This window comes from Falco cherrug, chromosome 6, assembly GCF_023634085.1.
Source record: "Falco cherrug isolate bFalChe1 chromosome 6, bFalChe1.pri, whole genome shotgun sequence".
Taxonomy (NCBI): Eukaryota; Metazoa; Chordata; class Aves; order Falconiformes; family Falconidae; genus Falco; species Falco cherrug.
Genome location: NC_073702.1, coordinates 53,036,111 through 53,060,883, shown reverse-complemented (window position 1 = coordinate 53,060,883; position 24,773 = coordinate 53,036,111). Strand labels below are relative to the sequence as shown.

General features: G+C 40.0%; 1 protein-coding gene across 2 annotated transcripts in view; it reads left to right on the top strand.

The window, feature by feature from the left end:
* Positions 1-15,469, top strand: part of PDE7B (phosphodiesterase 7B) — a 181,051-nt gene extending 165,582 nt beyond the window's left edge. For both annotated transcript variants that reach the window (XM_055713436.1, XM_027809939.2), the window contains 5 exons: positions 2,498-2,589; positions 3,647-3,791; positions 5,776-5,872; positions 9,882-9,962; positions 10,514-15,469. In XM_055713436.1, coding sequence (XP_055569411.1) covers positions 2,498-2,589; positions 3,647-3,791; positions 5,776-5,872; positions 9,882-9,962; positions 10,514-10,731 — 633 coding nt within the window. In that variant the 3' untranslated portion in view covers positions 10,732-15,469. The remainder of the gene's footprint in view (positions 1-2,497; positions 2,590-3,646; positions 3,792-5,775; positions 5,873-9,881; positions 9,963-10,513) is intronic.
* Positions 15,470-24,773: the final 9,304 nt, after the last annotated feature.

The window sequence follows — 24,773 nt, the reverse complement described above, 5'->3', positions numbered from 1 at the left end:
GCAGTAGAGTGTTCCTAGATGGAATAACCGACTCTTCTAATTGTTGGCAGCAGCTTCAGGGAATCTGGCTGCTTGCATTTAAGAGGGGAGTCATATGACTTCATGCTCAGTTGTTGCTTGTTAGCTTGACTTTTCCCTCCACCGTGTACACTAAGTGTGGGAAACTAGACAGTGCAGCAGCCTCAGTTGAAGTTCTCCCTATAGCAGCAGGCAAAGAGCAGAAACTTACAGAAGTGGAAATAGTCTGGAATAGGTACCTGAGTTTGCTTTTTCCTTTGAGTAACTACTAGTTGGGTTCAAGAAGGTTCTTGGGTCCCTACACGCTCAGTCCTGTTCCGGCTGTGAAAGCAACTGCCTCCATGGATTGTAATTCCCTGGTAGAGGTAGGTGCCACCAAAGCAGCTCCTCCCAGAAGTAACGCTGCCATGCTGGAAAGGATGTGGGGGCACAGGGTGCCTCAAGGCGGACCTCCCCAGCTGGGATCTTTTAAGAGCAGTCAGACTGGGGCTGCAGGAGCTGTGCACACAGGCGCTGTCTTCAACAACTGGAAGTCTTCCCAAAACCCAAAGGTGATGGTCAGGCAGAGTTTGTTTAATTTACCTTAGGGTAGGAAAATGGTGGCCTGTGGACCTGGGGTGACTGTTGTGATAATGATTCAGCTGCAGGACTGGGGAGGTGAAAGAAGCAAAAAAATTGGTTGTTATGTCCTATTACATTCCCTTGTTTTCCTTGGTCAGACTGTAGGGTTGCAAAAGTCCACCCTGATGTATTTAGGCAAAAGGAGAAGAGTGATATTTAAGTTGGCTAATGAACAGAATTGCTGTCAAAAGTCATTTAGACGTTGCATAGCTGATCCTGAGTTCTGAGTCTGTCAGCTCTTCCAAGGAGGAGTATTTAGTCTTTGCATGGTTGGAAAGTTTTGGAGTTGGTTTTATTCCCCTCCTCCCCGCCCCCCCCCCCCCCCCCCCCCCCCCCCAAGTACCAGTGATTCCTATTAGGGAAATAAACTAAAAAAACCCTGAAAAAAACCAAAGAAATACCAAAGCAACATGTCAGTGATTGTGTGAATTCAAAAGCAACAGAATGTACTGCAGAAAATACTGTAATAGGCGAACAATGCAATTTGCACTCTCACCTTTGCACTAATATTGAGCACAAAATTTCAAGACAATTCTGACAAGATGACCAAAATGCAAATTGGATCTTGGTTACCGGCAACGTTTAATGTTTCAGCAGTTATTAGATAAGAAAGGATGGGGAAGCCTTAAGGAGAAAATACTGTTCAGTCCCTCTTGGAGAAGTGGAAGCTGTGCAACACATCCAGCAGGAAAGACAGCACTTACCGCAGCTACACCTCAGAGCTGTGGGACTGTGCAGAAGGGAGCCAGAGACTGACAGCGGCCAGAGAGAGGGTTTCCGAGTCTAGTTTCCTGGCTGGCAGTGATGGGGTCGAGTCCTCGCTCTGCTGCCTGCCCAAAAGGTTTGGCTGTGTTTGGGTTTTTTTGATCCAGCGCTCATCTGCTGCAAAAAACGTAAACTGCCCAAAACAGGGATCAGATGCCATAACTCCCCTGAGAGGGTGCCTATTGCTAGGTGACAAGTCATCTCGTTCACACTGTGCTCGTTGTGGGTGACTGAGGACTGTGCCGTTCACTGGAGGGGGTGCTCCGCTGGGCAGCTTCTCTGCAGCTAGCAGATGCTTTTGTGCATAAGAATTGTGCTAGAGGTTTCTGAACAAGTGAGGCGTTCAGTGATGGAAAGTACTCTGTGAACTAAACAAGTGATGATTGGCAAATGCATTGTGCGTTAGGATAGTAATACAAAGTTATCAGGCACAAGATACCCAATTTGTTGTCATTTACAGACAACCTAGAAAGCTGGGTTTCTGTTCCCTAGCAATATTTCCAACGTAACTTTGGTTCCACTTAATTGGAAGCAAAGAAACAAAAAGGACTCAAAATCTGTTGCAGACTAATTAAGTTACTGAAGTCTGCAGATGCTCAGTGATACCGATACTCCTCTTGCTTCCATGGACCAGCTGCAGGCAGCTTCCAGTTCCCCGACTCCAAGGGGAATTTGGCGGTTTAATTTGCTTTTTCTTATCCACTCTGCATTCAAACTGTAGAAGCTGAGAAGTCAACCTGAGATCAGTAGGAGATGAAAATATGATTATGCACTTATGCTTTAATTAATTCGTTAATGAATCTATTAGAACGCAAGCTACCTCCCACTCATCTGAGATTAGCTCCTCTGTTCACAGCAGGACTCAAACTGTAGGACAGGACTCTAGGGCTGATCTTAGCTAGGAAACCTAGAATTTCCTTACCTATAGAAATCCAGACCAATTCCTCAAATCCAAAAGCTGGCTAAAAAGCACACATTCTAGCCTGATGTTACAGCACTTCCAACCAGCTCCAGGTATCATGTGATATGGATCTGTATCTGTACCATGGATAACTGCCTAATCCTTTAATTTATTCCTTTTATTCATCCTCAGAATGTTTCAGTGCTAGAAAATCATCACTGGAGATCTACGATAGGCATGCTTCGAGAGTCGCGGCTCCTCGCCCATCTGCCCAAGGAGGTGACGTAAGTGTCCGCTGCAGGAAATGCATCACTGAAACCAGCCCATGGCTTTCTTCACTCTTCTTAAAAGGACACTGGCAAAGAGGCCCAGGATTCAGGGCAGGCTGAATTCCTGCCCTCTCTGGGTGCCAGTATGAAATCATGAGACAAAGTTACACAGCAGAAGTACTAAGACCTTGCCACTCCTGCAGCACAGGAACGGCCACTGTCAGTGCCAGGAACACTGAGGGTCCCAGCAGGAATGGACCTTTCCAGATGCATTGTTAGCATTTTTCGTTTTACATAGCACCAATTGAATATGGAAAGGTTTAGTGATTAAAAAGCATGAAATAGAGAGAAAAATGAAGGAGTTGGTTGAGTAGCATTGAGACTGCTCAGGACTTCCACACCTGACTGAGGAGGTGTGGTTCAGTCTTCACCGTCTTTTGGGGTGAAGTAATAAAGAAAAGCACAACATCAGCAGCTTGGCCAAGGATGCTGACTTTTTACCTGCTGGTTTTGTGCAGTGTTACTCCCCTCAATAGAGATGGAGCCAATGAACAGCCTGCAATACTAAATTGTAATCACAGGTGACCTTACCAAGAATATAAACGAGTTACCTGGAGGCAGTAAGCTCCATATCCCTCCTGAAACCTTTGCATCAGACCAACAACTTCAGTTGTACTGTATAAAGACTTCAGTCCTTCACAACTTTCAACTGCAACTTCAAAGTTGCAGTATTCACCACCCAGCTCTGAGCAGCTGAAGTAAGATGTGAGCATTTTTCTAGGTGCATCATGCTGTTGTTTTGGGATTTTTTTACTTTGCTAGCTCTTTCCAGAAGCTTTCAGAACCACCTATGCCAACAAGCATTTTTCTTCTACATTATCTATTCCTCCTAAACCCATTTAGGTAGTCAGAACAGCTGCACCCTGAAAACCCCAGCAGAGACTGACCAAACAGACTAGACTGGATCCATAGAGGAAGCTTTATGCTAGCTATGATCCATAGCAGGTTGTTCTGAGCTATTAATGTTCAACAATTCCATGACTGAAGTGGCTTATTTTTGTCTTAACTCCAGACAGGACATCGAGCAGCAGTTGGGCTCCCTGATCTTGGCAACAGACATCAACAGGCAGAATGAGTTTCTGGTCCGTCTGAAATCTCACCTTGACAATCAGGATTTGAGGCTGGAGGATGCACAAGACAGACATTTTATGCTTCAGGTAACTTGAAAAAATATTTTTCCACTATTTTTTTTATTGATTTTGCAAGTCACAATATTTCCTAGTGTATGTCAGAGTAGCATACAATAGCATGTCCAGACATCAGCATCTCCTTACCTATCACCATAAACACTTGCCTTCTGCTACCTGGCACGTCAAGCGAGCATGAGATGCCTCTAGTATTTGCTTGTGTAACGTCCTCGAGTCAAAAAGCTGTGAATGCAGCAGATAACAGGAGAGTGTCAAATGCTGAGAAATGAAGATAAGCTGTTAATTATTTTATTTCCAGACCACTGCTTCTCTTGCTAGTTTATAGTCTCTCTTCGGGCAAATGTCACTTCACTGGTGTTATTTTCTGGCATCATGCAGGAGCCCCCCCCGGTCGGTGTTCTTTCCAAGACAGCCTGACATCAGGTGCCCAAGTCCTGGTCCTGTGATGGATGTTCAGAAGCTGCCTCTGCAGAGACAGCTGTTGCCATGGCAACAGGTGCCTCTCTGGTAGATCTGCCCAGCTAATGAAGAAACCATGCTTTATTCAAAAATCAAATAGATTGAGACTAGTTCCTCCAGCTAAGCTGCAGTCATTAACAAGCTTTTTCAGAATAAACCTCTACCTGTAAAAGCATTATTGTGATTAAAGTAGCTGCATGTACATGCTTTTCTGGAGAAATGACATTAATTTCACTCTTAAATACATAAAGGAGTTTAAGTATTCATTATAATTTATAAAACTAACATCTACACGTTACCACTTTGTGGAGGTTGCAGGAAAGGTGACGGCTGCAAGGAAAGAAGTGCTGATCTGTTAATTCTTCCCCCTCCAGCAGCGTGGGAAATACAGTAAGCTGCTCACCTGTCCTCCATCAAACAGCCTTCTGTCAGATTCCTGCGTGGACCATGTAGGGCAGGATGGTGGGCTTATCATATTTCTGGACAGATTAGGCAAGAAAACTGTGCAAAGGCAGAGGGATTACAGATCTCAACTACTGCAAATAGTTTCTTATGCACTTTCTTGAAGATAGGGACTAGGGCACAGACATGTTGAGATTTACTTACCTGGTGGATTAGTTGTGGAAGAGGAAAAGAAAAAAGAAATAATTAAGAAATGTTGATTAATCAGGGTAAGTTAAAGAATGTTTGAAAGGTCCTTGTAATGGACAGTAACATTAAAGGCTAATCAGTTTAATCCACAGAGAAAAGTGACTGGGAGACTTCCCTCTTCCAGTTCACAGGTCTGAATTTACACAGGAAATACTTCTTATGTTTTCCTCCTGGGTGCCAGAATGATTTCTGACCTCTGTCAGGCTATGTTCAGTCTGTGAAGAAATGAGGCACATGACATCTTGTTCCAGGGCAGTAAGACAGACAATTATACGTTTTACTTTTCTGAAGCAGTTACTTGATTTTAAAAACCTCTTGGCTTGCTATACTCATTCCCCTGTATAGCACTTAAAAGTACTAGTTAACTAAGTGAAACCAAGCCAGGGGCAGTGCAGAGCACCCTGTGCTTACCTTTGTAAACAAAAATATGCCGACATTAAGATTAAGTGTAATTGAAGTGAGATGCAAGGTCACTCACTGAGACCACAGGGAAATGATGCCCAAATACACCAGCTTGGCTCTTCCCTTCCTTGTCATCAGCCATGGGTGCTGAGCCAGGCAGTCAGCAGGAGCCAGCCTGAGGCTTTTGTTGGCTTATTCCATGCAAGGAATATCCAAAACACTTTGCAGCCTTGGAATTTGGCCCTCCTCTTGTTCTTACTACGGTAAAGCAGGGGGCTGAATGAAAGTTTTGTTTGCAGCTTAAATAAATGTTTTTTCCTCAAAAGGCCTATTTAGGTGAAGCTGAGTCTCTAAAAGGTGATATTAACCGTTCCCAGCACCGCTGGTAAGGTGTGGGAGTTTCGTGACTGCAGATTTACTGCTGAAGCACCGCTATACAGTAACTTCCTTTCTCACTGCTCCTTTTCTTCTTTGCTTTCAGATTGCACTCAAGTGCGCTGACATTTGCAACCCTTGCCGACTCTGGGATCTGAGCAAACAGTGGAGTGAACGTGTCTGTGAAGAGTTTTACCGGCAAGGTCAGCAGTCCTCTTTTCAGGCTTTTTGTGTGGCGAGAAGTAGCATTCAGCCTACTCAGTTTGCTTTGAAATGTCCCTCAAGAACAAGCTGTTGAAGAGACACTTTGCTTCATTTCAAAAGTGGGAAGGGGTACAAGACCAGCAGCTATTTCTTTGCCCTCACTGCTCCTGTGGCAGCATCAGGCAGGAGGGAGGGTTCTACTGTGCCTCAGCACTTGAGCCCAGCTGGAGAGCCGGTGGCTGGATTCTTCTCTGAGAACTCCCCAGTCCCCGTTAGCATTTCTGAGCTGTAACGGTGCCAGGGCTACACTGCACCAAAGTCACTACACTGTCCACTCTGTTTTATCTTGCTTTTCATGCTCCCACTACAACTCCAATGGGAGCCTTACTCTCGCTGTTTCCCAAATATGGCACATTCTTCTGCCTACAAATGCAGAGAAAAGGGTTGAAATGCACTTCCCAGCATGCTGTTGAAAGGGCCAAAGCAGGCAAGCCAAAGCTCAGCTAGGACATACTGCAGATGTTTTCAAACCCCTGCAGAGAGCGCAGGCAGGCAGGGGTTTTTTTGAAACACAGTAATTATACCATTTGGCTCTATCTGCATGGGCAAGGTCATGCTGTGCTACAACACAGGGTGCCGCAGAGTTTAATCACTGCTAAATTCTTTGTTTGGAACATCCTGAGCGCTGAAGGCAAGTGGTACAAACACTAGAAGAGCACACAATAAAGTTCCCAATTCACTTAAAATTCTGCACTACAAAATTAAGCCACATCTGAGCTGGCACCTGGTACAGTTAGTCCATAACAAGGACAAATAGGCCATAAAGTTAATTTTCAGCCAACATCAGTTTGAACTGCTGAAATGTCTCTTAACTTTGATGCTTCTGAAGCACATAAGAAACTTGCCAGGTACAGATTTATTAGTCAGATGTGTCAACGCACAATCAATATCCAGCTCATGCGGACAGAGACCCATTTGTTCATTACCACACCTTGAGTGTATTGAGGAACCATGCTGAGAAAGAGACAGCACTCTCAACTCTTATAAATGTAAGCTTTTTCCCCAAGACTCAAGATCTACTAGTGTAACATCTAAAATATACCTGTGAAAGGGGATAGTGGAGCATATGAGACCAGTTAGAGGTGTAACAGGGAGAAAAAGCATTTCATGTGGGAGAATATGCAGAAACCGTGGTCTGACTGTCACTGGTGGTTGTATAATCCTGCTAAGTGACACAAAATAGCATATATTTAGGTACCGTTATCACTTTAAAATATTATTGTAGACCTCTCTGCCCCCTTACACACAATGCTGGGGCCTGAAAGTTTTTCTTGTCACTAAGTTTAACACTTGAAAACCACAGACCTCATGGTTTTATTTTTAACTGTAGGTGAGGCAGATAATACCACAATTAGTGCCTTGTTTAATCTTTCTTCTGCAATGCATATAAAGTTTCAAAATTTTTTATATCAGACATTTCTAATGTCATTTTAATAGAAACTCAGATCCTGGTCTTCCAGTCGTCTAGTGCACTACACTACATATATTAGCAAATAAAATATACAACTCAAGTACATTTCAGGGAGCACCTGATGTCTACAGCAGCCCCTAACACAAACCTTTCCTGCAAAAATACTTCAACTTGTTCTCTGATGTTTTGAAAGTCAATGAGGACAGAGGGTCAGTAATGCAACTTATTTGTTCATATGAAACTGGAACTGGCAAGAAACAAGTTTCAAGAAAATGGCTAATATTTAAGCAACATTAATGATCAGTTTCTCTAGTGAGGTTTTAAAATTGCTGGGAAGGTTTTCTCCAGCGTGAAAGTTCTCAACAACTAATTCTTGCAGTTACTTTTATAGCAACTTGAAACATAAGAAAATTGACCATCATTTATGTTCTTACCCTGCAAAGGAAAATCTTATTTTTGTCAACTAAATGACTTGTCAAAGACAAGAAGATGTTGGTACACTTCGAGCTAGACAAGCCAACCATTTTGAACCCAGAGGGGAACCTATAGAGGGGAAGGCACTGGAGTTAGACACTCTTTTTCTCCGTCAAAAATTTTTGGAAGAGGTAGAAGAGAAGACAGTCAAACAGCACATTTAGAAACATGAAAAACTGTTATTTTGTCTTGGTTTTGCTGAATTGTTCCTTTTGATTGTTTGTGAAGCTAAAAATGTTTCCTTGATATTTTCTAAGTATCTAATTAAAACTGAAAATATTGCCCTCACATTTAAGAAGAAATTGTATGCTGCAGAGAAAAGAAAGGCAAGGCTTTAAAATGCACGTGGTATTTTATATGGGGCTATAGAACCTGAGTAGCACAATAGCATTTAATTCAAAACTTTCTGCTAGTGGGGAGGAAAGAGCTTTTAAACAAAAACAGTGGATTTAAAGCAAAGTGTTACTTTATGGGTTGAATTCAGTGTTTTGTCAGATCTGTCTTAAGGGAAAGTTTTGCAAAACCAGCCCTCACTACATCCTTATTAGTACATCAAATGGATGAAATACTACTGTCTGAAGGCAAGTGGCACATCTTAGTTTCTACACAGTTAGTCGTCCTTCCCTCCCATACGTAGACAGAAGAGGTCCTGTACCTCGTACAGTAACCTAGACTGCACCCTGGCAGTATCTTAGAGAAGACTCACATCACAAAAGATAAATGTATTGGACTCTCAGAGTGTTTATTTGGAAAAAAAACCCAAAACCATCACACCCAAAACCTACCTCGTTTACAGCAGTCTTTAATTGCTTGCATGGGTAAATAGAAGCTCTCCAGCAGGACAAGTGTTTGTTGTCTGGATGGCAGAAGACAAATGAGACTCCCTGAGCTGCTTTTCTACTGAATTCTTAAATCCAGCTGGCTCATGGTCCTCTGTAACCACTCTAGCATATGCACGATCATTGCTATTGATTACCTTCAACTACACAAAAAACATCTCCTGCCTTAGCTATATACAGAAGACTGTCTTGCCATGACCATTGCTGCATCTGCAGGAATAGTTTCCACAGACTGTAAGCATCTTCTCGGTGCCAAATTTGGCCAGTTCTGCAGCAGCAGTAGTCCGAGGTGGCATCTGGGGTGAGCAGATCCCCCAGCCAGGCTGTTCTTCAACAATTTGAAACAGATCCCAGGGCCTGTCACAGCAGGAGCCACCTGCAGGAATCTTCAGGGTGGTTCCAGATATGCACCTAGACATCTCCTGCTCCAGTTGGTCAAATATTCTGCTATGAAGGTGGCTAGGAGTTCAGTCAACCACTTTGTTTTAAGTCTGTCTGCTGTCCGGAATCAGTCTTGTGCAGATGACTCTCTGGGGACTTCCTGCACCATCCAGGGAATTAGTGATGTAAGTACAGTGCAGCAGCACAGGCTGATACCCTGATACCCAGGTACACCACACTAATAAGACAAACTTTTAATTTCATTCTTTTTCCACATTTATGGCTTGAACTCCATAACTCTTGACACATTAACACATGTTGCCTGAGCCTGTGCTCTGGCCCTTACTAGTTTGTTTGTGCAAACACAGCTGCCGACTGCCAGGCTCCATCACACTGCCCTTTAATGGTGATTTCTGCAAGCACACAGTAGCAACTTCACACTACAGTACTGATGGAGACACGTTTCTTCTAAAATTTCTGTTCTGCAGTTTTCTAGTAGGAAGAAATTTAGCAGTGAGTAAATGATCTAGAATGTCTTAAAAATCTTTCATGTGAGAGAATCAGGGTCCTTGGAACACTGTAATGCTCAGATTTAATGTTCATTCAGTAGTCATGTTTCCTTGGAGAGATTTTTTTCTTTGTATGGATACTCAATTTATCTGATACTTAAAAAGAAGTCCAAAAAAGGTATTTAGGCATTTAACATGGTCATAATTGGTGGAATAATTCCAACTACTCAAGTCCACACAACTGCAGTCACGGTAAGAGTCTGGCATAGGTATGGAAAAGACATAAAAGTGGCAGAAAATTATTTTCTCTTCTGCTTTTTTTTTTTTTTTGCAGGTGACCTGGAGCAAAAGTTTGAACTGGAAATAAGCCCTCTTTGTAATCAGCAGAAGGATACAATACCAAGCATACAGATCGGTAAGTATTACTTTCATTCTCTTCTCTCCATGTTTATTTCAGTATGGCACAAGCTCAAAGAGAACCTTTTTTTCCTCCCCTCCTCCCCCCATCTATTTGTTTTAACAATAAGAAATGCAGGTACCATAAGATTCACGATTCACATTCTGAATAAAAATGTTCAAAAAGGAACCTATTCAAGCCAAATATACAACAGAAAGACAAAGAAGTCATTATACAGTGAAAAAAGGGGCCATTCTACGTTTTAATATCTGTGGAGGAAAAATTGCAGCCAACATGTGATTAAACACTGGTTACTTTCTAGTCTGAGATCTCCTCAGAGAAGGATGCTGCTTCTCACAGATTTTAGTTACATATACAGATAGAGGCACATGCACTAGTCAAAAGCTGTGCATTTCAAAAAGAATTGATGGCTGCTTGAGGGTTTATTGTTATTTCTTGTCAGGATTTTTGCCACTCACCTGGCTGTTTCTTCTCAAGGCATTCTGTGGGGCAGTGCAGTCATGGAATGAATTTGTTCCTCAATTGCTGTCCTTTGTGTGTTTCACCAGGGTTCATGACGTACATCGTAGAGCCACTCTTCGAGAGGTGGGCCCAGTTTACAGGCGATACCCCTCTATCTGAAAATATGTTAAACCATCTCAGGAGGAACAAGGCCAAGTGGAGAAGTTTACTCCACAAGCAACACAGCAGTAGTAGGAGCAATGACCACTCAGGTCAAGTGACTGGCAGCCAAGAACAGACTTTAAATGAAGAAGAGACTCCTTAGTGGCAGCTTTGCACTTTTCCTTATAGCACTGCTATCTCTGTCTTGATCACAGCAGCAAACAAAATCGTGGGGAGCTAGGAGCCTGTTGTCAAGACCATGGAAAGGGAAGAAATGGCAAAGCAGACGCTGTAAGGGTCCTCATGAACAAGCCCGTGGTTCTGCTGAGTTCCTTTCTGGATCTCCTTCACGTTGCTCTCCCTTCTCTTCATTCTGTACATGTGCGATGCCATTCATCACTTTTGACCATGAACCGCCTGAATGCAGAGTCCCAGTTAGCAGTACTGAAGCCAGGCTGGTGATGGCTGCTGTGAAGCAGGGAGGATAACTGAAACAACAGGGGAGAAAGAGGCACTCTTGGTTATATATTCATTTACCATGAGTCATACTGTGACATATGTATATAGGCCCAGAGCACCGTACGCTTTCCAGGCTGGCAGCTGGGCTGCACATTAAACCACCAGCATCTTCAGCATCCAAAGGACACTGGCTGAGTGACGCAGTGCTCACAGAGGGCAGAGAGAGTCTGGTTATTTTAGTAATTAAAACAAAAACCTTTTTAACTTTTGTATTCTGTGCACTAAACAACAGATCTATAAACCTTGGACTGAAGTTACTCTCCATATACACAACTCCAGTGTAACAAGGCTCATTTTGGTAATCATTTTTATGCCACTTTGGAAAAGACGGGCATCTTCTCATTGCAAGGAGCAGTATTCCCTCGCAGCCAAAAGGGAAGGTGTTGTACAGTCTAAACCTTTGAAACATGAACAGATCTATCTTTTGAGTACTGTTTCAAGTAACATGTTTATAATCATATATGTACATTTTCTGTAAATACAAAGCGCTACTGATTCCCATGCCAAAATACTGGAGTACTGTGGGATTGCTACCTGTAAAAACATTGGCACTGTGAACAGAATACTGTTAGTTTTAATACAAGAGAAAGCATTTGTAAATATGGTATAGAGTTTATTAATATACACCATTGTTTGTGGATAAAAGCCTTAACTTTTAGCATCCTTCATCTTCTGATAGCTGCCAAAATCATATGATCACAAGATATGATTCTGAACTGCCTTTCCACTATCCAAGGTGTATCAAAGGTCATTAAGGAATGAAGGCTGGCAGGATAACTTCTTGAAAACTTCAAACACATTCCATATGGGTCCGTGTTGTTAATCCATGGCACCTTGCACATTCAGTCTAGGCAAATGCTTCACCGAGCCTGAAGTTTTAAGTTCAAAAAAAAACCAAAACCCCACAGCAACACCACATAATTTGACAGTTCAAGCTGAGTACCTTTTATTGAAGAGTGTGAACTTCTATTAAATAGCTTAGTGATTTACAAAGCATGACATTCTAATAGTTCTGGAGTCCAATTGTTTTCTCAAGAGAAGTTGCAGTGCAGCTGATTTTTCTCCCCCACATTCCCGCCGCCTTAGATAGCCAGCTAAAAAATGCATTTGTATTTTTTCTTTTAATCAAAAAAATTCTTCAACTGACTTTGAGATAAGTCTCAGTGAAGGAAAATGTGTTGTAGTCAGATTATTAAGAAAAATCCTCTTAACTATCATAGTAGCTGAGGAATTTTCTATGGTCTCATGTTTGCGAAAGATATATGGCCTTATCTATGCCATAAACAACCTCAGTTCAGATCATCTTTATAAAACTTTTCTTAAGTTTCCATCATTTCAATGAGATTGTATTCTCAGACACTACTGCATTGCACCAAAGCAATTGTCCCCTTCTCTTCTGCTCCCCGCCCCCCCCCCCCCCCCCCCAATTAATTGCATTCAGGTAAAGTATAGTGGTGTTGTAAACCCCCAGTATATCAAATCTGTATAGCTGTTTCCCAAAAGAACTAGCAGATACGGCCATATAATCATGTTTGGATGTGAATACCTTGGAGAGGCCAACAAAGAAAAAGCGATTTAGGTTGGTGTTTGAGAAAGATAATATTTACTTATAAAAGTGCAAGGAAAGATATAATAGATTTTTTTTTCTCAAATATAGGGAATTTTGACTTGGCTAGAAAAAGTGTTCATGCTCATAAGGTGACTAATATGTTAAAGGAAAGGAAAAAGTTTTAGTAAAGGATGTTTTACTCTACTAATTCATTGGACATGTATCTTCAGAGCAGGAGGCTGAAACCCAGTGAAGTAGGAAGGTGGAAATCACTGTGAGAACACAAAGTATCCTGAAAACAATGTTGTTCTACTGTTTTGTAAGCTGTAAGCAGTAGAAAACATTCTCCTTTCCTTTCCCAAATGGGACTGACATATTAGAAGTACCATAACAAGCAAAGAGAGAGAGTTGTAGTAGGATAAAATTGTTTCTAACTACAGGACATAAATGCCTTTTTAACCACCTGATGGTGGGGGTGGAAGCATCACCACTTTGCAGGTTTTTAGGTGTATCTTTCCTTCTGACAGATTTAGGACGATTATTAGGACATTATGCAAGCAGTGTAACATGCTGCTTAGAAGCACTTGAGTACATACAAAAGGATATAATTTGCCATTTTGTCTTTTTGCTAAGAAATGGAAGCTATTTTCCATCTAATTCAAAGATTTTTTTAAAAATGTTCTGAAATTTAGTTAAACAAACCTGGTGCTCTAGCAGCATAAAAAGCTCTTAACAGATACACTGTTGAGCTGTTTCTGAGCAGCTTCCAGAAAACAGGTCCAACAGGAAAGCTTAGGTACAAATCAAGTTCTGTTACAGCTACAACAAAACCAAGACTTACTCTGTAATGAGACCCTGCAGGGTCTGTTACAAGTCTCTTACCAAGTTAAAACTTCCCACCTTTGAAAAGCTGCTCTTGAAATGAACAGGTTGTGGGGTGTTTAGGTGCACTGAACGTACTTGCTAGATTTCAATCACCTTGTCTAATGAACCAATGCTTGAAGTAGGTTGAGGGTGGCTTCAGAAATGCTTCTGTACGTGGGAGCCAAACCCATCACACAAGTTTGGTTCTGGGCCAGTTTGCCTCAGGTGCTCTAGACGGAAGTGTGCTGAAAAGTTAGGCTGTGGCAGGAGATGCCTGGCAGCCAGATTCACTGGGGTCTGTAAAGAAAAATGCTACAATTTGATTTTTCATAGAAGCCAAACCATACCCAATACAAGCAATCCAACAGCACCAGTGCTCAGTATGTGTGGTTGTGATATATATTGGGTATTCTGTAGTCTGGAGGACATTTCTGTACTGGGATTTCTCTCCAGGATGCCAGCAAGAATGCTAGATGCACAGAATAGAAAAACATCTATGCAGATAATACAGTGGCCCTATTAGCCACTTTACAGAAAGCCCTTGTAAATTATTTTTCTTTCTTATTGGGCCAGTGCAGCTAAAAGATTCTGAAGTTTTAAAACTGAGTTAGGTTTTTCATATAAGCAAAGAAGCAGAAAACTGCTAAAAGCAGGAGCTTAAAATGTTTTTATGCCCCACAAATACAACTCATTTGATTAAAACCTAGTTTCTTTGAATGCACATTTCATGCCATCAAAGAGGCAAATTCTGTATAAATAACAACAACAATAATAATAATAAAGGGGTGATAAATCAAACTTTTAGGCTGGCTAAAATAATGCATACATACACATTTTCATTAAGTAAATATTTTACCTACATTTGGGTTTTTAAGGGTCAACATTCCAGCAGCCAGCCAGAAGGGGGTAAAAAAGGACTCTTGAAAACGTGTACCTTTGGAATACAGAAACAGAGAGAGGAGTAGCTGAAACTAAGTAGAGTCTATGGAGGAAAAGAACCCACATGATCTGCAGTTGTATCTAACCTAATCTACAACTTGGGTCAATTAGTTTTGTATAAACTATTGGTTTTCATGAAGAAAATCAGTCTCCCCAGTGATCAATAAGGCGGCTGCTACCACAGTAAATGAGATAAGCCCATTTTCACACTGCATAGCTATCCCACAAGCTTTTCCAATCTGTAGTTGAAATTTCTGTTAGAAGTTTCCAACAAAACAGAGACAGAATGCATACTAGTCCTTCCAAATGGACTCTCCTGAGAAAGGAGAAACACTCAAGTTATAATTTCATTTTCAGGTATCAGTCAGGGTACCAGCCGTAATTTATAGCCTTATATTTTAAGTCACTTAGCTGAGTTGTCCATAAAGTACGCCCCTTCCACTCCTGATACCACCATCCCCTGCTTATGACCCACAAAAATCAATACTTAAATTTGAATTAAAGTCCTGCAAATGCAAAAAAAGCCACCCTAAAACACAAACAAAACAAAAACCCAAGGCAAGCTTCATGCCATGAATATGTATCCAAATTACTTTGATTGGTGCAAACTATTATGCTATTATTTGTTTCTATCATGCATCTAATATTTTAGGTACATAAACTTTTAAGTGCAGAGCATAAGTTTGACTTGGATGTAAAATATATTCTGCTTATCTTTGAATTCAAGATTGTATATGTCATGTTTATTGTAAAGCATTTTATATATACATATTCACATACCTTCTACAACTCTATGGGCCAAACACTGGTCCCACCAACTTCACTGGGACCAAGAATTAGCCCCCATATGTGCGTATATATGCCATATGCATCATTCTGAAAGGAAGCACTAGATTGTGTGAAAATGCTGTGACTGCTATGCAGTGATGCCAAGAGACTTAACTGTATCTTTTTTTAACATACTGCTGTAAGTATTCATCATGTCAAAGAATGACAACTAATAAAAAAATTAAAAATAATTTAAAAAAAAGGAATTAATTGTCCAGAGTTCTTTGGTAGAGCCAGTTGATTGAAAGCATCTCCTTCATTTGCATAAAGCATCCTGGTTTGATAAGGCAGCAAAAGTCCCGCTGCATCCATCCTCCTACTGCCTCTCCTCCCTACCACTTTCCTAATCACTTTCCTAGTGCACTGTTTTTGAGAACTTTTCTCTAACTTCACCCTTTGCCTTGCTGTAGGAATTTAAATGGAGATACCAGCAAGGGAAGTCTTTCCATATATTTCTTCTAAGCATATAGTAGAAGGATTTTCAAACCCCTGGGAACATTTTTTCCACTTCAGTAAAGAAGAGGGAGTTGTCTTTTACTACTGTTTGAATTCCCATAACTAGTTCTCCTTAATATCATTGGTCAGTTTTAATCTCCGTTTTCTCATTCCTCAGTTGCAGACCATGTTATATGTATGTGCGACATGACAGAAGTTCTGAATTTTAATTGAAGATATGGAAAACTATCAACATTTCTACAATGATAAGTACTTCAGAGTGAGAAATACTTGTCATTGCTGATGGGTGTTTGTCAATGCAGGGACTCTTCTTGACTTTGAATGATCTCTAAGGCCTGAATTTATTTGTACCTCAGAGTCTTCAGTAACAACATTCACACAGTTTGTGCAGTGCAAATGCTACAATTGAACTGAATATAGGAGCTGGAAATATATTTGCTTTCAGCATTATTTAGCCAAAATTTTAAATTTACTTTCTTATGATAAAAACCCCCACCCTTCATAATCACAATAAGAAGTGTTTTCACGTGTCCCCCAGATGCAAGCTGAATTGCAGAATAGATTCTAGAATTAAGTCCCTTGGAGATCTGTCCTATATATACAGGGAGTTGTGATAGTTTATCCAGGAGAAGTTTTACATAGTCAGCTCTGGAAAACCACTCACAATTTTCCACAACAGAATTAGCAGCGTTATTTTTAGGTACAGCTAAGTCAATATATCCTCCTACTTTACAAAGGCACTGTCCGTATGGATGCTGATGTTTAATGGTTGAAAACAAATAATGTAGACTAGTAAGTTGAAATGAATCACTGAACTTGGCAGCAAAAGAAAAAAAAAATAATATACCAATAAAGACTTAAATGTGGTTTAAAGCTCAGGTGCAGAATCTTGGAAATACAACTATTCATTAAGAAAAGAAGCAATACAATATGCATGTGACGATTATTTAGGTGACAGTCACTCCTTTTCCCTAAAGGTGAGGAAGGCAGGGTCTCTCCAGTGTCCAACACAGTCTGGTCCTCTCTGAGCTAACATGGGTGCAGTTAGAAAATACGCTGGTTTTAGCAACAAGACAGGCTTACGGTGTTCCCGCTCCTACACCTCTCGATCTTTCAGTGATGTGCACAGTGCAGTCTCAAACAACTATTTTGACTATATTGAGGGACAGACAGAAAATGAACAGCAGGATAAAGTGCTTAAATTGGCTCTGCCACTAAAACCAGCGGATCACCTTACTATATCCTGGGCTAGTTTGGGTCACAGGCAACGTTTTAACTAAACATCACGTAACAGCTCCATCCACGACAACAGAACTTTGCTACCAGCAGCACCACTTCCTAGAAGCTACTTGGGTGTCCACACAGGGCCACATAGACCTAAACATGCAAGGAAACAGCAGATTAATTTCATGTCAGATGATTTGATGGTAGTACGCCTTAGAGAGAAGACCCTACAGGACTCTAAGTATATTGTACTAGATTAGGAAGGGGACCTGTGTGTCATACATTGCAACTAAAATGGAGTATTAAAATTCATACAAAGAGGGATAAAGAGGAGCTGTACTAATATCTCCACCTCTCCTACCACTAAGCAGCCGGCTTAGAACTGGTGCGGACCAGGGGAATCCGACTGTTTAATTAAAATAAAGCTCACATTCCCTATTAGTGGGTGAACAATCCAACGCTTGGTGAATTCTGCTTCACAATGATAGGAAAAGCCGACATCGAAGGATCAAAAAGCGACATCACTATGAACGCTCTCTAGAAGGCGCAAGTACAAGAGTGGGAAGTGTAAAGAAGGGTGGCAAAAAGCACTTTGAATCACAAAAAACCTCCAGAAAGGCAAGATGAGGGGGGAAAAAAAGACTGTAGCTTCATTAGTACCACCTATTAAAATAAGAAAAAAAAAGAACATTTGGGCACATGGAGACATTGAGAGCTTCTGTTTTCCCTAAATCAGAACACAGGTAAAATAAAGCAATATACGTGGAAGTTGCTGCCACAAGAATACATTAACTTTTAACCACACAGCAAAACTTAAAAGAAGACTGAACACTCATATGAACAAAAAGGAAATTCATGTTTACAAATAAATATTACTAAAATCATAATCTTCGAGAAAACATACTTCAAGACTTAAATCAACCTTTAGTTTAAAATGATGCTTTCATGACCTACTTGTGCAGGTCAGCAGCTGCTACATTCCAAATCCAGAGTTTTCATTTATTTAACCAGAGGATTCCTATGAGCTCAGCTCATACATAAGCGTATTTATGAAAGAAATATAGCTACCAAAAAGAAAAATCTATAGCTACACCTACCCATGAATTTGATGCCCAGCCTCATTTATATAGCAGGACCTATCAGCACCTGGAGATAAACTGGGGGCTAGTCACTTCTGGCAATCGAAATTGGGAAAAAAAAAAAAAAAAAAAAAAAAAAAGGCAGCACTGAAACATAAGGTAGATTTAGAGACAGATTCAACAAGAAAAATAAAATACTGTCCCAAAGACCACTCTTTTGTATCTTTCATGTTTTGCATTGAATATTTCAACTCACTCTTTAGAGGGAGGAGGAAGAAAAAAAAAAATCTATATTGGCACCATCAACTGAGAGACCAAAACATGAACGGAACTACTTTGTTTAAAATGTACTGTTTTGCTGGGATGAGGTTCCATGAATATGACAAGTACTTCAGGACATCACCAGTGACCTCTCTGGTACCCATGCACAACACATTTTCCCTCAACATATCAAAAAAGCCAACAACACCTGTTCTACCATCACTGAAGAAACATTAAGGAAGGGCCATTTGCACTATGTGCTTTGAAGTACCTTTTATCAGCGCTAAGGCCTAATTAAGCTGCACATACATGTGTATGCTGACTGCTCCAATTCCCACATTAAAGTGGCCTTCTTTAACAATGCTGCTACCTGAAGACTGTCTACATAAAGACAGACATGTAACAAACTAAGTCAGTGGTGATGTTGGATGGGTACTTCAGCTACTCAAAACAGCCAAGTGACATTGGCACATTGTATGCTTCAGGTGCATAACGGCGTGTAAAAAGTTTTAACGTAGCAAATACACTGCCTACATTTACCTTCACTGTAGCTACAAAGATGATACGCAGAGAAGTTCTATTACCTGAAAGTTTTAATGAACTTAAGTGAAGAAACATGGATAAGAAGCTGTCAGCTTCCTTCTGCACTGGATCCTCACAATCCCTGTGTGCTCATTGTGTCAGCACTCCCATCTGGAGATGACTAAAACCAATTACCAAGCCCCATTTTTACCTTCTTAGTTCACTTGCCCCTCTGTGCACATTTAATTACAGTCAGCTTCTTGAAGACACCAACTAGTCACAAGCAAGGCAAAATATAATTTGCTTTGGGACAGTATGCTATTGATTATGTTCCAAATCATGTGTTACGTTCTTTTAAAGAGTGGAGTGTCTTCCCCCTCACCCCCAAAAGAAAGAGGGAATTTTTCCTTCTCTGAGGTACTCTGGATTGGGCTGGAAGAGAGATAGGTCAGACACTGCAGGGTATTTCATATAAGAGAGCCACAGGAAGAAGCTCACAGTTCACCTGGAGAATGCAGCAAGTAAATAAAATTCTTGGGAGGCTTCGCTGTCACCTGGACATGAAGAAACTTCGCTGCAACTCAGAAAGGTACTGAGTGAAGTGGAAGCAAGGACCTGCATGCAAGGGCAGAACCCCCTTTTAATTTGCTGTCTTTTTGGTAGTTTCTGAGCTCTCCCTAGTTAAGACTATGAAGGCTTTATTGTAATAAAACGTGACTTTTTGATTTCAAGAGAAACATTTTCCTGAAGTTCAGGTCAGCTTCAATTCCTGCCACTTTTTATTAGGCACATTTTACAACAGTATAATTTTTTAATTTTTTTTTTAAAGATATTATTGTATACAGTTCAGTTTCCCAGTTTTAAGCACACATACTTGAAAATATTACTATTAATGTTTGCTTATGAAGGTGTGTAGGAAAGGTGTGTGGACTTCAGCGGTCTTTTGCCAGATCCTCCATCTGCCCAAGACCTAAACATATCACAATATAACCTTGCATTACCAACAGCCTTCATTTTCTCCTGGACACTTCCATTACTTAGGCCTACATGTTTGCAGGTTTTGAAATATAAACTGCTAACAAAATTATCTGGCATTTTCACTATTGCAGCTCAGCAATGTGACTCAACAGTCACATTGTACGTGAAATTCTAGATAAAGGGGGAATTTATTTATTTGCACTGTGGTTACGCTTTGGCGTGCTCTAGTTACAGATCAGGACCCCACATGGGACACCAATACTGCTTCTACCACAAGTCTTCGCAACAGAAATAATTTAATAACTTCATGTTACTTCAAAGCTCATGAAGAAAACCACCACGGATCACGTAGAGAGCTAGATGTGAAAGGACAGCATTTACTTTAACGATAAAGTAGCTAAACTCTTCAGGTTTTGTGGAAAAAGTTAATTAATCACCTCTAAGTACCTTAAAAAAAAGAAACCTGTACATTTTGCTGGTTTTTTTGAGGAAAGCATTTATCCTTCACCAATGCAACTGCAGTTCATTCTTACTGGTACCTCAGTGTCGTTACTATAAGGGGAGAGGTTACATCATCGCTCTTCAGTTACCTGGCAGCTTCAAGTTTTGCCTGTAGGTGTTCTATAGCTCTCAGGGACACCTTATATAATAATATAGATGTAATTTTTCAGCTGGCACAGCACATCTACAAACCTGGATTTTACTGAGCTCTGAATATCAGCAAGGAGTTTGCACCTTCAAGAGTAGCACAGACTGCTCCCTCTGTGAAATGAAAAGTACTTTTGAAATGTAAAACAAATATTTTTAGTAAAAGCTAATCCCTTTGTAAGACAACCTATACTAAATACATTGGAAAATAAACATACTTCAAAACTTCTCTGCATGAAATAATGTAAGGGGAAGAGAAGGCAGGCACCATTGCCAAAAGGTGACTCAGCCAAGAAAATCTCTTAGAAAGTTCACCTGGATTCACACATCTGAGGCCTGAGCTTTTACATCTAATAAGCCTTGATCACCTAAATAGCAGAAGGCATAGGTTTTTTTTATTGGATTTTTTCATTTGTTTCACTCCACAGTTATTTCACTGTAGAAGTAACTTTGGGTTCTACTACAGAAGAAACAGAGTTGCCACTTCCCACTGTGGATGTCATTCTCATTATTGAAACACACTCTCATTTAAATGATTCTAGTCTTCACTTCACATAATAGTAACACTGGTTAGTATTATGTTTCTCTCTGTCAGAGAAAGAGGCTTTTAGTATCTTTTCTTTTCTCTTTTACGTGTTCACAGACCAACCAGGTCACTGCAAACAGATTTTCTGCTTCTGAAAGAAGACAGTAGCAAAACCTATAAATTTGAACAAAACTCCTTTACAGTTTTCCAACTGACTGTTGGAAATGTTCTCTCTTTCTGAAGAGCTAACCTACTATGACATTACCATTACAGCTTTGTGCCATCGTTCCCATCTTCATTATTTCTCTCAAAGTTATTTCTGTTTTTAATTATCTACAAATTTTACTACCTATTTCATTACTAAAAATACGAAACTGCATTAACCTAGAACCATTCTCTATAACCCTAGTAGAAGTACTTCCTTCCAGTGATTACTATTATCTGCCAGTTAATCAGTTCTACATCCATTTAACACCTATTTTGTGGACAATATGAATGCTACATTTTAATTTATGTTATTCTATTAGAGCTATTTTTGTCAAAGGTTATTTAAAAGATCTATTTTCCAATAAAGTCACCCGAGATCACTCCTGTTACCTAAGTATTTGGAAATCTGCAATAGGAACCCATCATACAGATTTTTGGCTAAGACCGAGACATGCTAATTGACCTATAGCCACCTGGTTTACCCCACTTTTCTTGAAAAGAAAAAACTTAGATGCCACAATAATTTTCTGAATTTTTGTATTACTCTGAGGTTCATTCAAAGTTAACATAAAAGGCCAGATATGTCCTTCAGCCAGCTCCTTTAGAATTTGCAGATGCAAATTGCTTAACCATCTGCAGTGCAAAGCTTTTTTCTAGCAAGCAGAGTTTAATTTAATCCTCCATTAGAAAATTACTTTAGTAGTAATTAGTGATTATGCTTTTTTTTTTAAGTAAATACTTTTCACTTTTGCTAAAACCAATGCAATTCGGAAGTGAGACTTTGATTCTTGTTTAAGCAACAGAACAGCAACAACTTCTAAATGAAAGTGCCAGTGACAATTACCAGGTGTGATGTTCATGATATTCAACTTCTATCAGGTCAACTATTTATGATTATTGTGCTCAGTCAAGGTCTGGCCACACACCACTTTCTTCAAAGCTACAGGATCTTTACTGTAAGGGAGACCTGCATGCTGCAGAATGAGAAAGGACTTAGCCCTATGATCAAGATGCACAGCATTTCTCCACGATGTTTATTATGCTAGAGAGGAGGAAAAGGGGAGTACAGATGTGTAGAAATAACATAAGTTTCTGTGGGTTCCCCAGGCAACTACTAGCTTAGAGGACTGTTAACATGCCTAGCAACAGCACCAAGAGCTTACAAAGCATGAAGCAGGATCTCCCAAGTTCTGTTTATTTCGCTTACCTTATGTTAATATTTCTTGCTTTTATTTGTGACCTCAAAATACTAACTCAACATCAAAAACGACAATATCAGTGACAAACCAAACTATAGAGCAGATTATTTGGTAGACATCAGTCTCATAAGCAGCCTCATTGTTCTAACATACTAAGTACAAGATATACTCTTCAAATCTTAAAAGGCTATACCACTACTGAGAAATAATAAAGGGGCTGAAGATTGTCTAGAAGTTTAAACAAAAAAAAGACCCAGAAGAAACATAAGAAGCAAAACCTTAATATATTCATATACATGCAGACAGTGCATATGAGAGGAATAGAAGACATAGGAAGCAAACACAACCAGATGAAAAACGTTTGAATGGTCAAACGGGCAAATAAGGAACAGAGGTTGTTGATAAAGCCCACATTTCACCTGGGTCAAATCAAAGCACAACTTAAAACTATCAAGTTTTACTATCACAAAATACTGACTTTCAGATTACTTTCCCTCTGTACATGCTGGTAAGGCAGCTAACTTAACAAATTAAACCCAAGAACATTAAGTTTGATGTCTATTCAGAAACACTTCCTCACAAGCAAGGAAAGAGCATAACAAAACGAGCCTGGCTTATCAAGCCCACCCCAGTAGATGACAGTCAAACATGGTATGTAAGTCAAGCAATACACGTACCAGAAAAAGTATAATGAAAAATTATGACTAAAACACCAGCCAGACAAAATTAAGTAAGAAACAACAGAATACACATACAAAAAAGCAGTACTCTAAAGGACAAAACCCCCTCCCTTTAGTAGTAGAACACACAGCCAGCCTAATGGATCCGTGCTGCTGATCGGAACTTTTAACACAGATTCCTACAGCTCTCACTATCAAAAGACAAGACAAATACTCACAGGCTGTAAACTATAAGGTGACAACACATCAAACAACCATAAGGCAACAATAACACGTGAAGAACTAAAACTAAGCTTCCTTCGAATTTGTTCCTACTCCTCCTCTATACCAGCAGCTGCTGCTCAGTGGCAACGACCTCCCAGCAAATACAGCTGCTGTGTTACAGCGCAAGAACTAAAAAGTAAAACAATCAATTTGGTTTAACTTTCCCCATTAAGTAAAATGCAGAGTACTAAAGAGGAAGCAGAGATGGCAAGAAGAGAAATCTTAAATGTACAAATTCTCCACAGTTCAAGATGACAGAATGGGCAAGATGTTACTTATTTAAAAATATGTAGCTAAATACTGCCTTTAATTCCACTCTAGCAACTCTAATAAAGTTGATAGCAATGCAGAAGCATTACTGAAGGTTGAGCTTTGCCCAGCCCTGCAAACATGCACTTACTCATCTTTATGAACGAACCCAAACTCGTTCAAGTCCTTGTTTACATGTGACGAGCAAAGAATGTGTATGTTTACATGAGCAGAGTATAATCTTTCATCTGAAAGAAAAATCTCAATTTTAATGTCAGATGGTCACTTTGACATTTAATCAGTAAGTAGCAGCATGTTTTCACTTGTATAACCTAAACGTTATTTACACAAATCCCTGCAATTTCACAGCAATGCTCATTACATGTGTACCACACCACAAACAGAATTTTTTCTCCAATAGCCATTTTACGTGGGATATGAGAGCATATTTCTTCAGGAAAAGACCACTACCAGATGAAGCTCCTCTCTAGCTCACCACATAAAATCTTCTGTCTATTCTCCTAGAAAAATGAAGTAGCAGATTTATTTTGTGAATAACAGAATAAACTAGCCTAGTGTTGGCTTTTTACTAATCCAAATACACATACAGTTCACCATAACACTAGTAAGTTAGAAGCATATAACCTCTACAATTCAGTGAATGCCACTAAAAAGATAAAAATACAAAGGGATGAAAATTTTATTGTTAGACCTAATACTGACAAAGCAGAATTACTTAAAGACTTGCAACATAGATCTGGTATAACACTGCACTCTTGTGGTTAGATACATGCAGTTTATCTGCAGAATGTATCAACTATTTACATCAATTATTTTCAAAAATTTCGAATATATTTTACTCTAAGGCATTTTTTGCTGATTAGGGGTTTACCACTAGTGCCACCTCCACCCCTGCACACTGTGCTGCTACCTCTCTGTTACTTAAAGAGGAAATTTAGGCTCCTGCTTTCAGTTCTCTCACCCATTGAAATTAAATGCCTAAATTAGCCTTAAACAAAAGGTATGAATACTTCCGTCCCAATAACGATCAAAATGAAAGTCTGAACACTCTTGCTTACACACATAAACAATCTGCTTTTAAAGCCGCTTTCAGCCTTCCAGGCAAATAGCCTGAATGAAAACGTAAGCCGAAATTAAAATGTGAAGAGGACTAGAAACAGATGGAACAAAAGCACCACATTGTTTTTCTTTA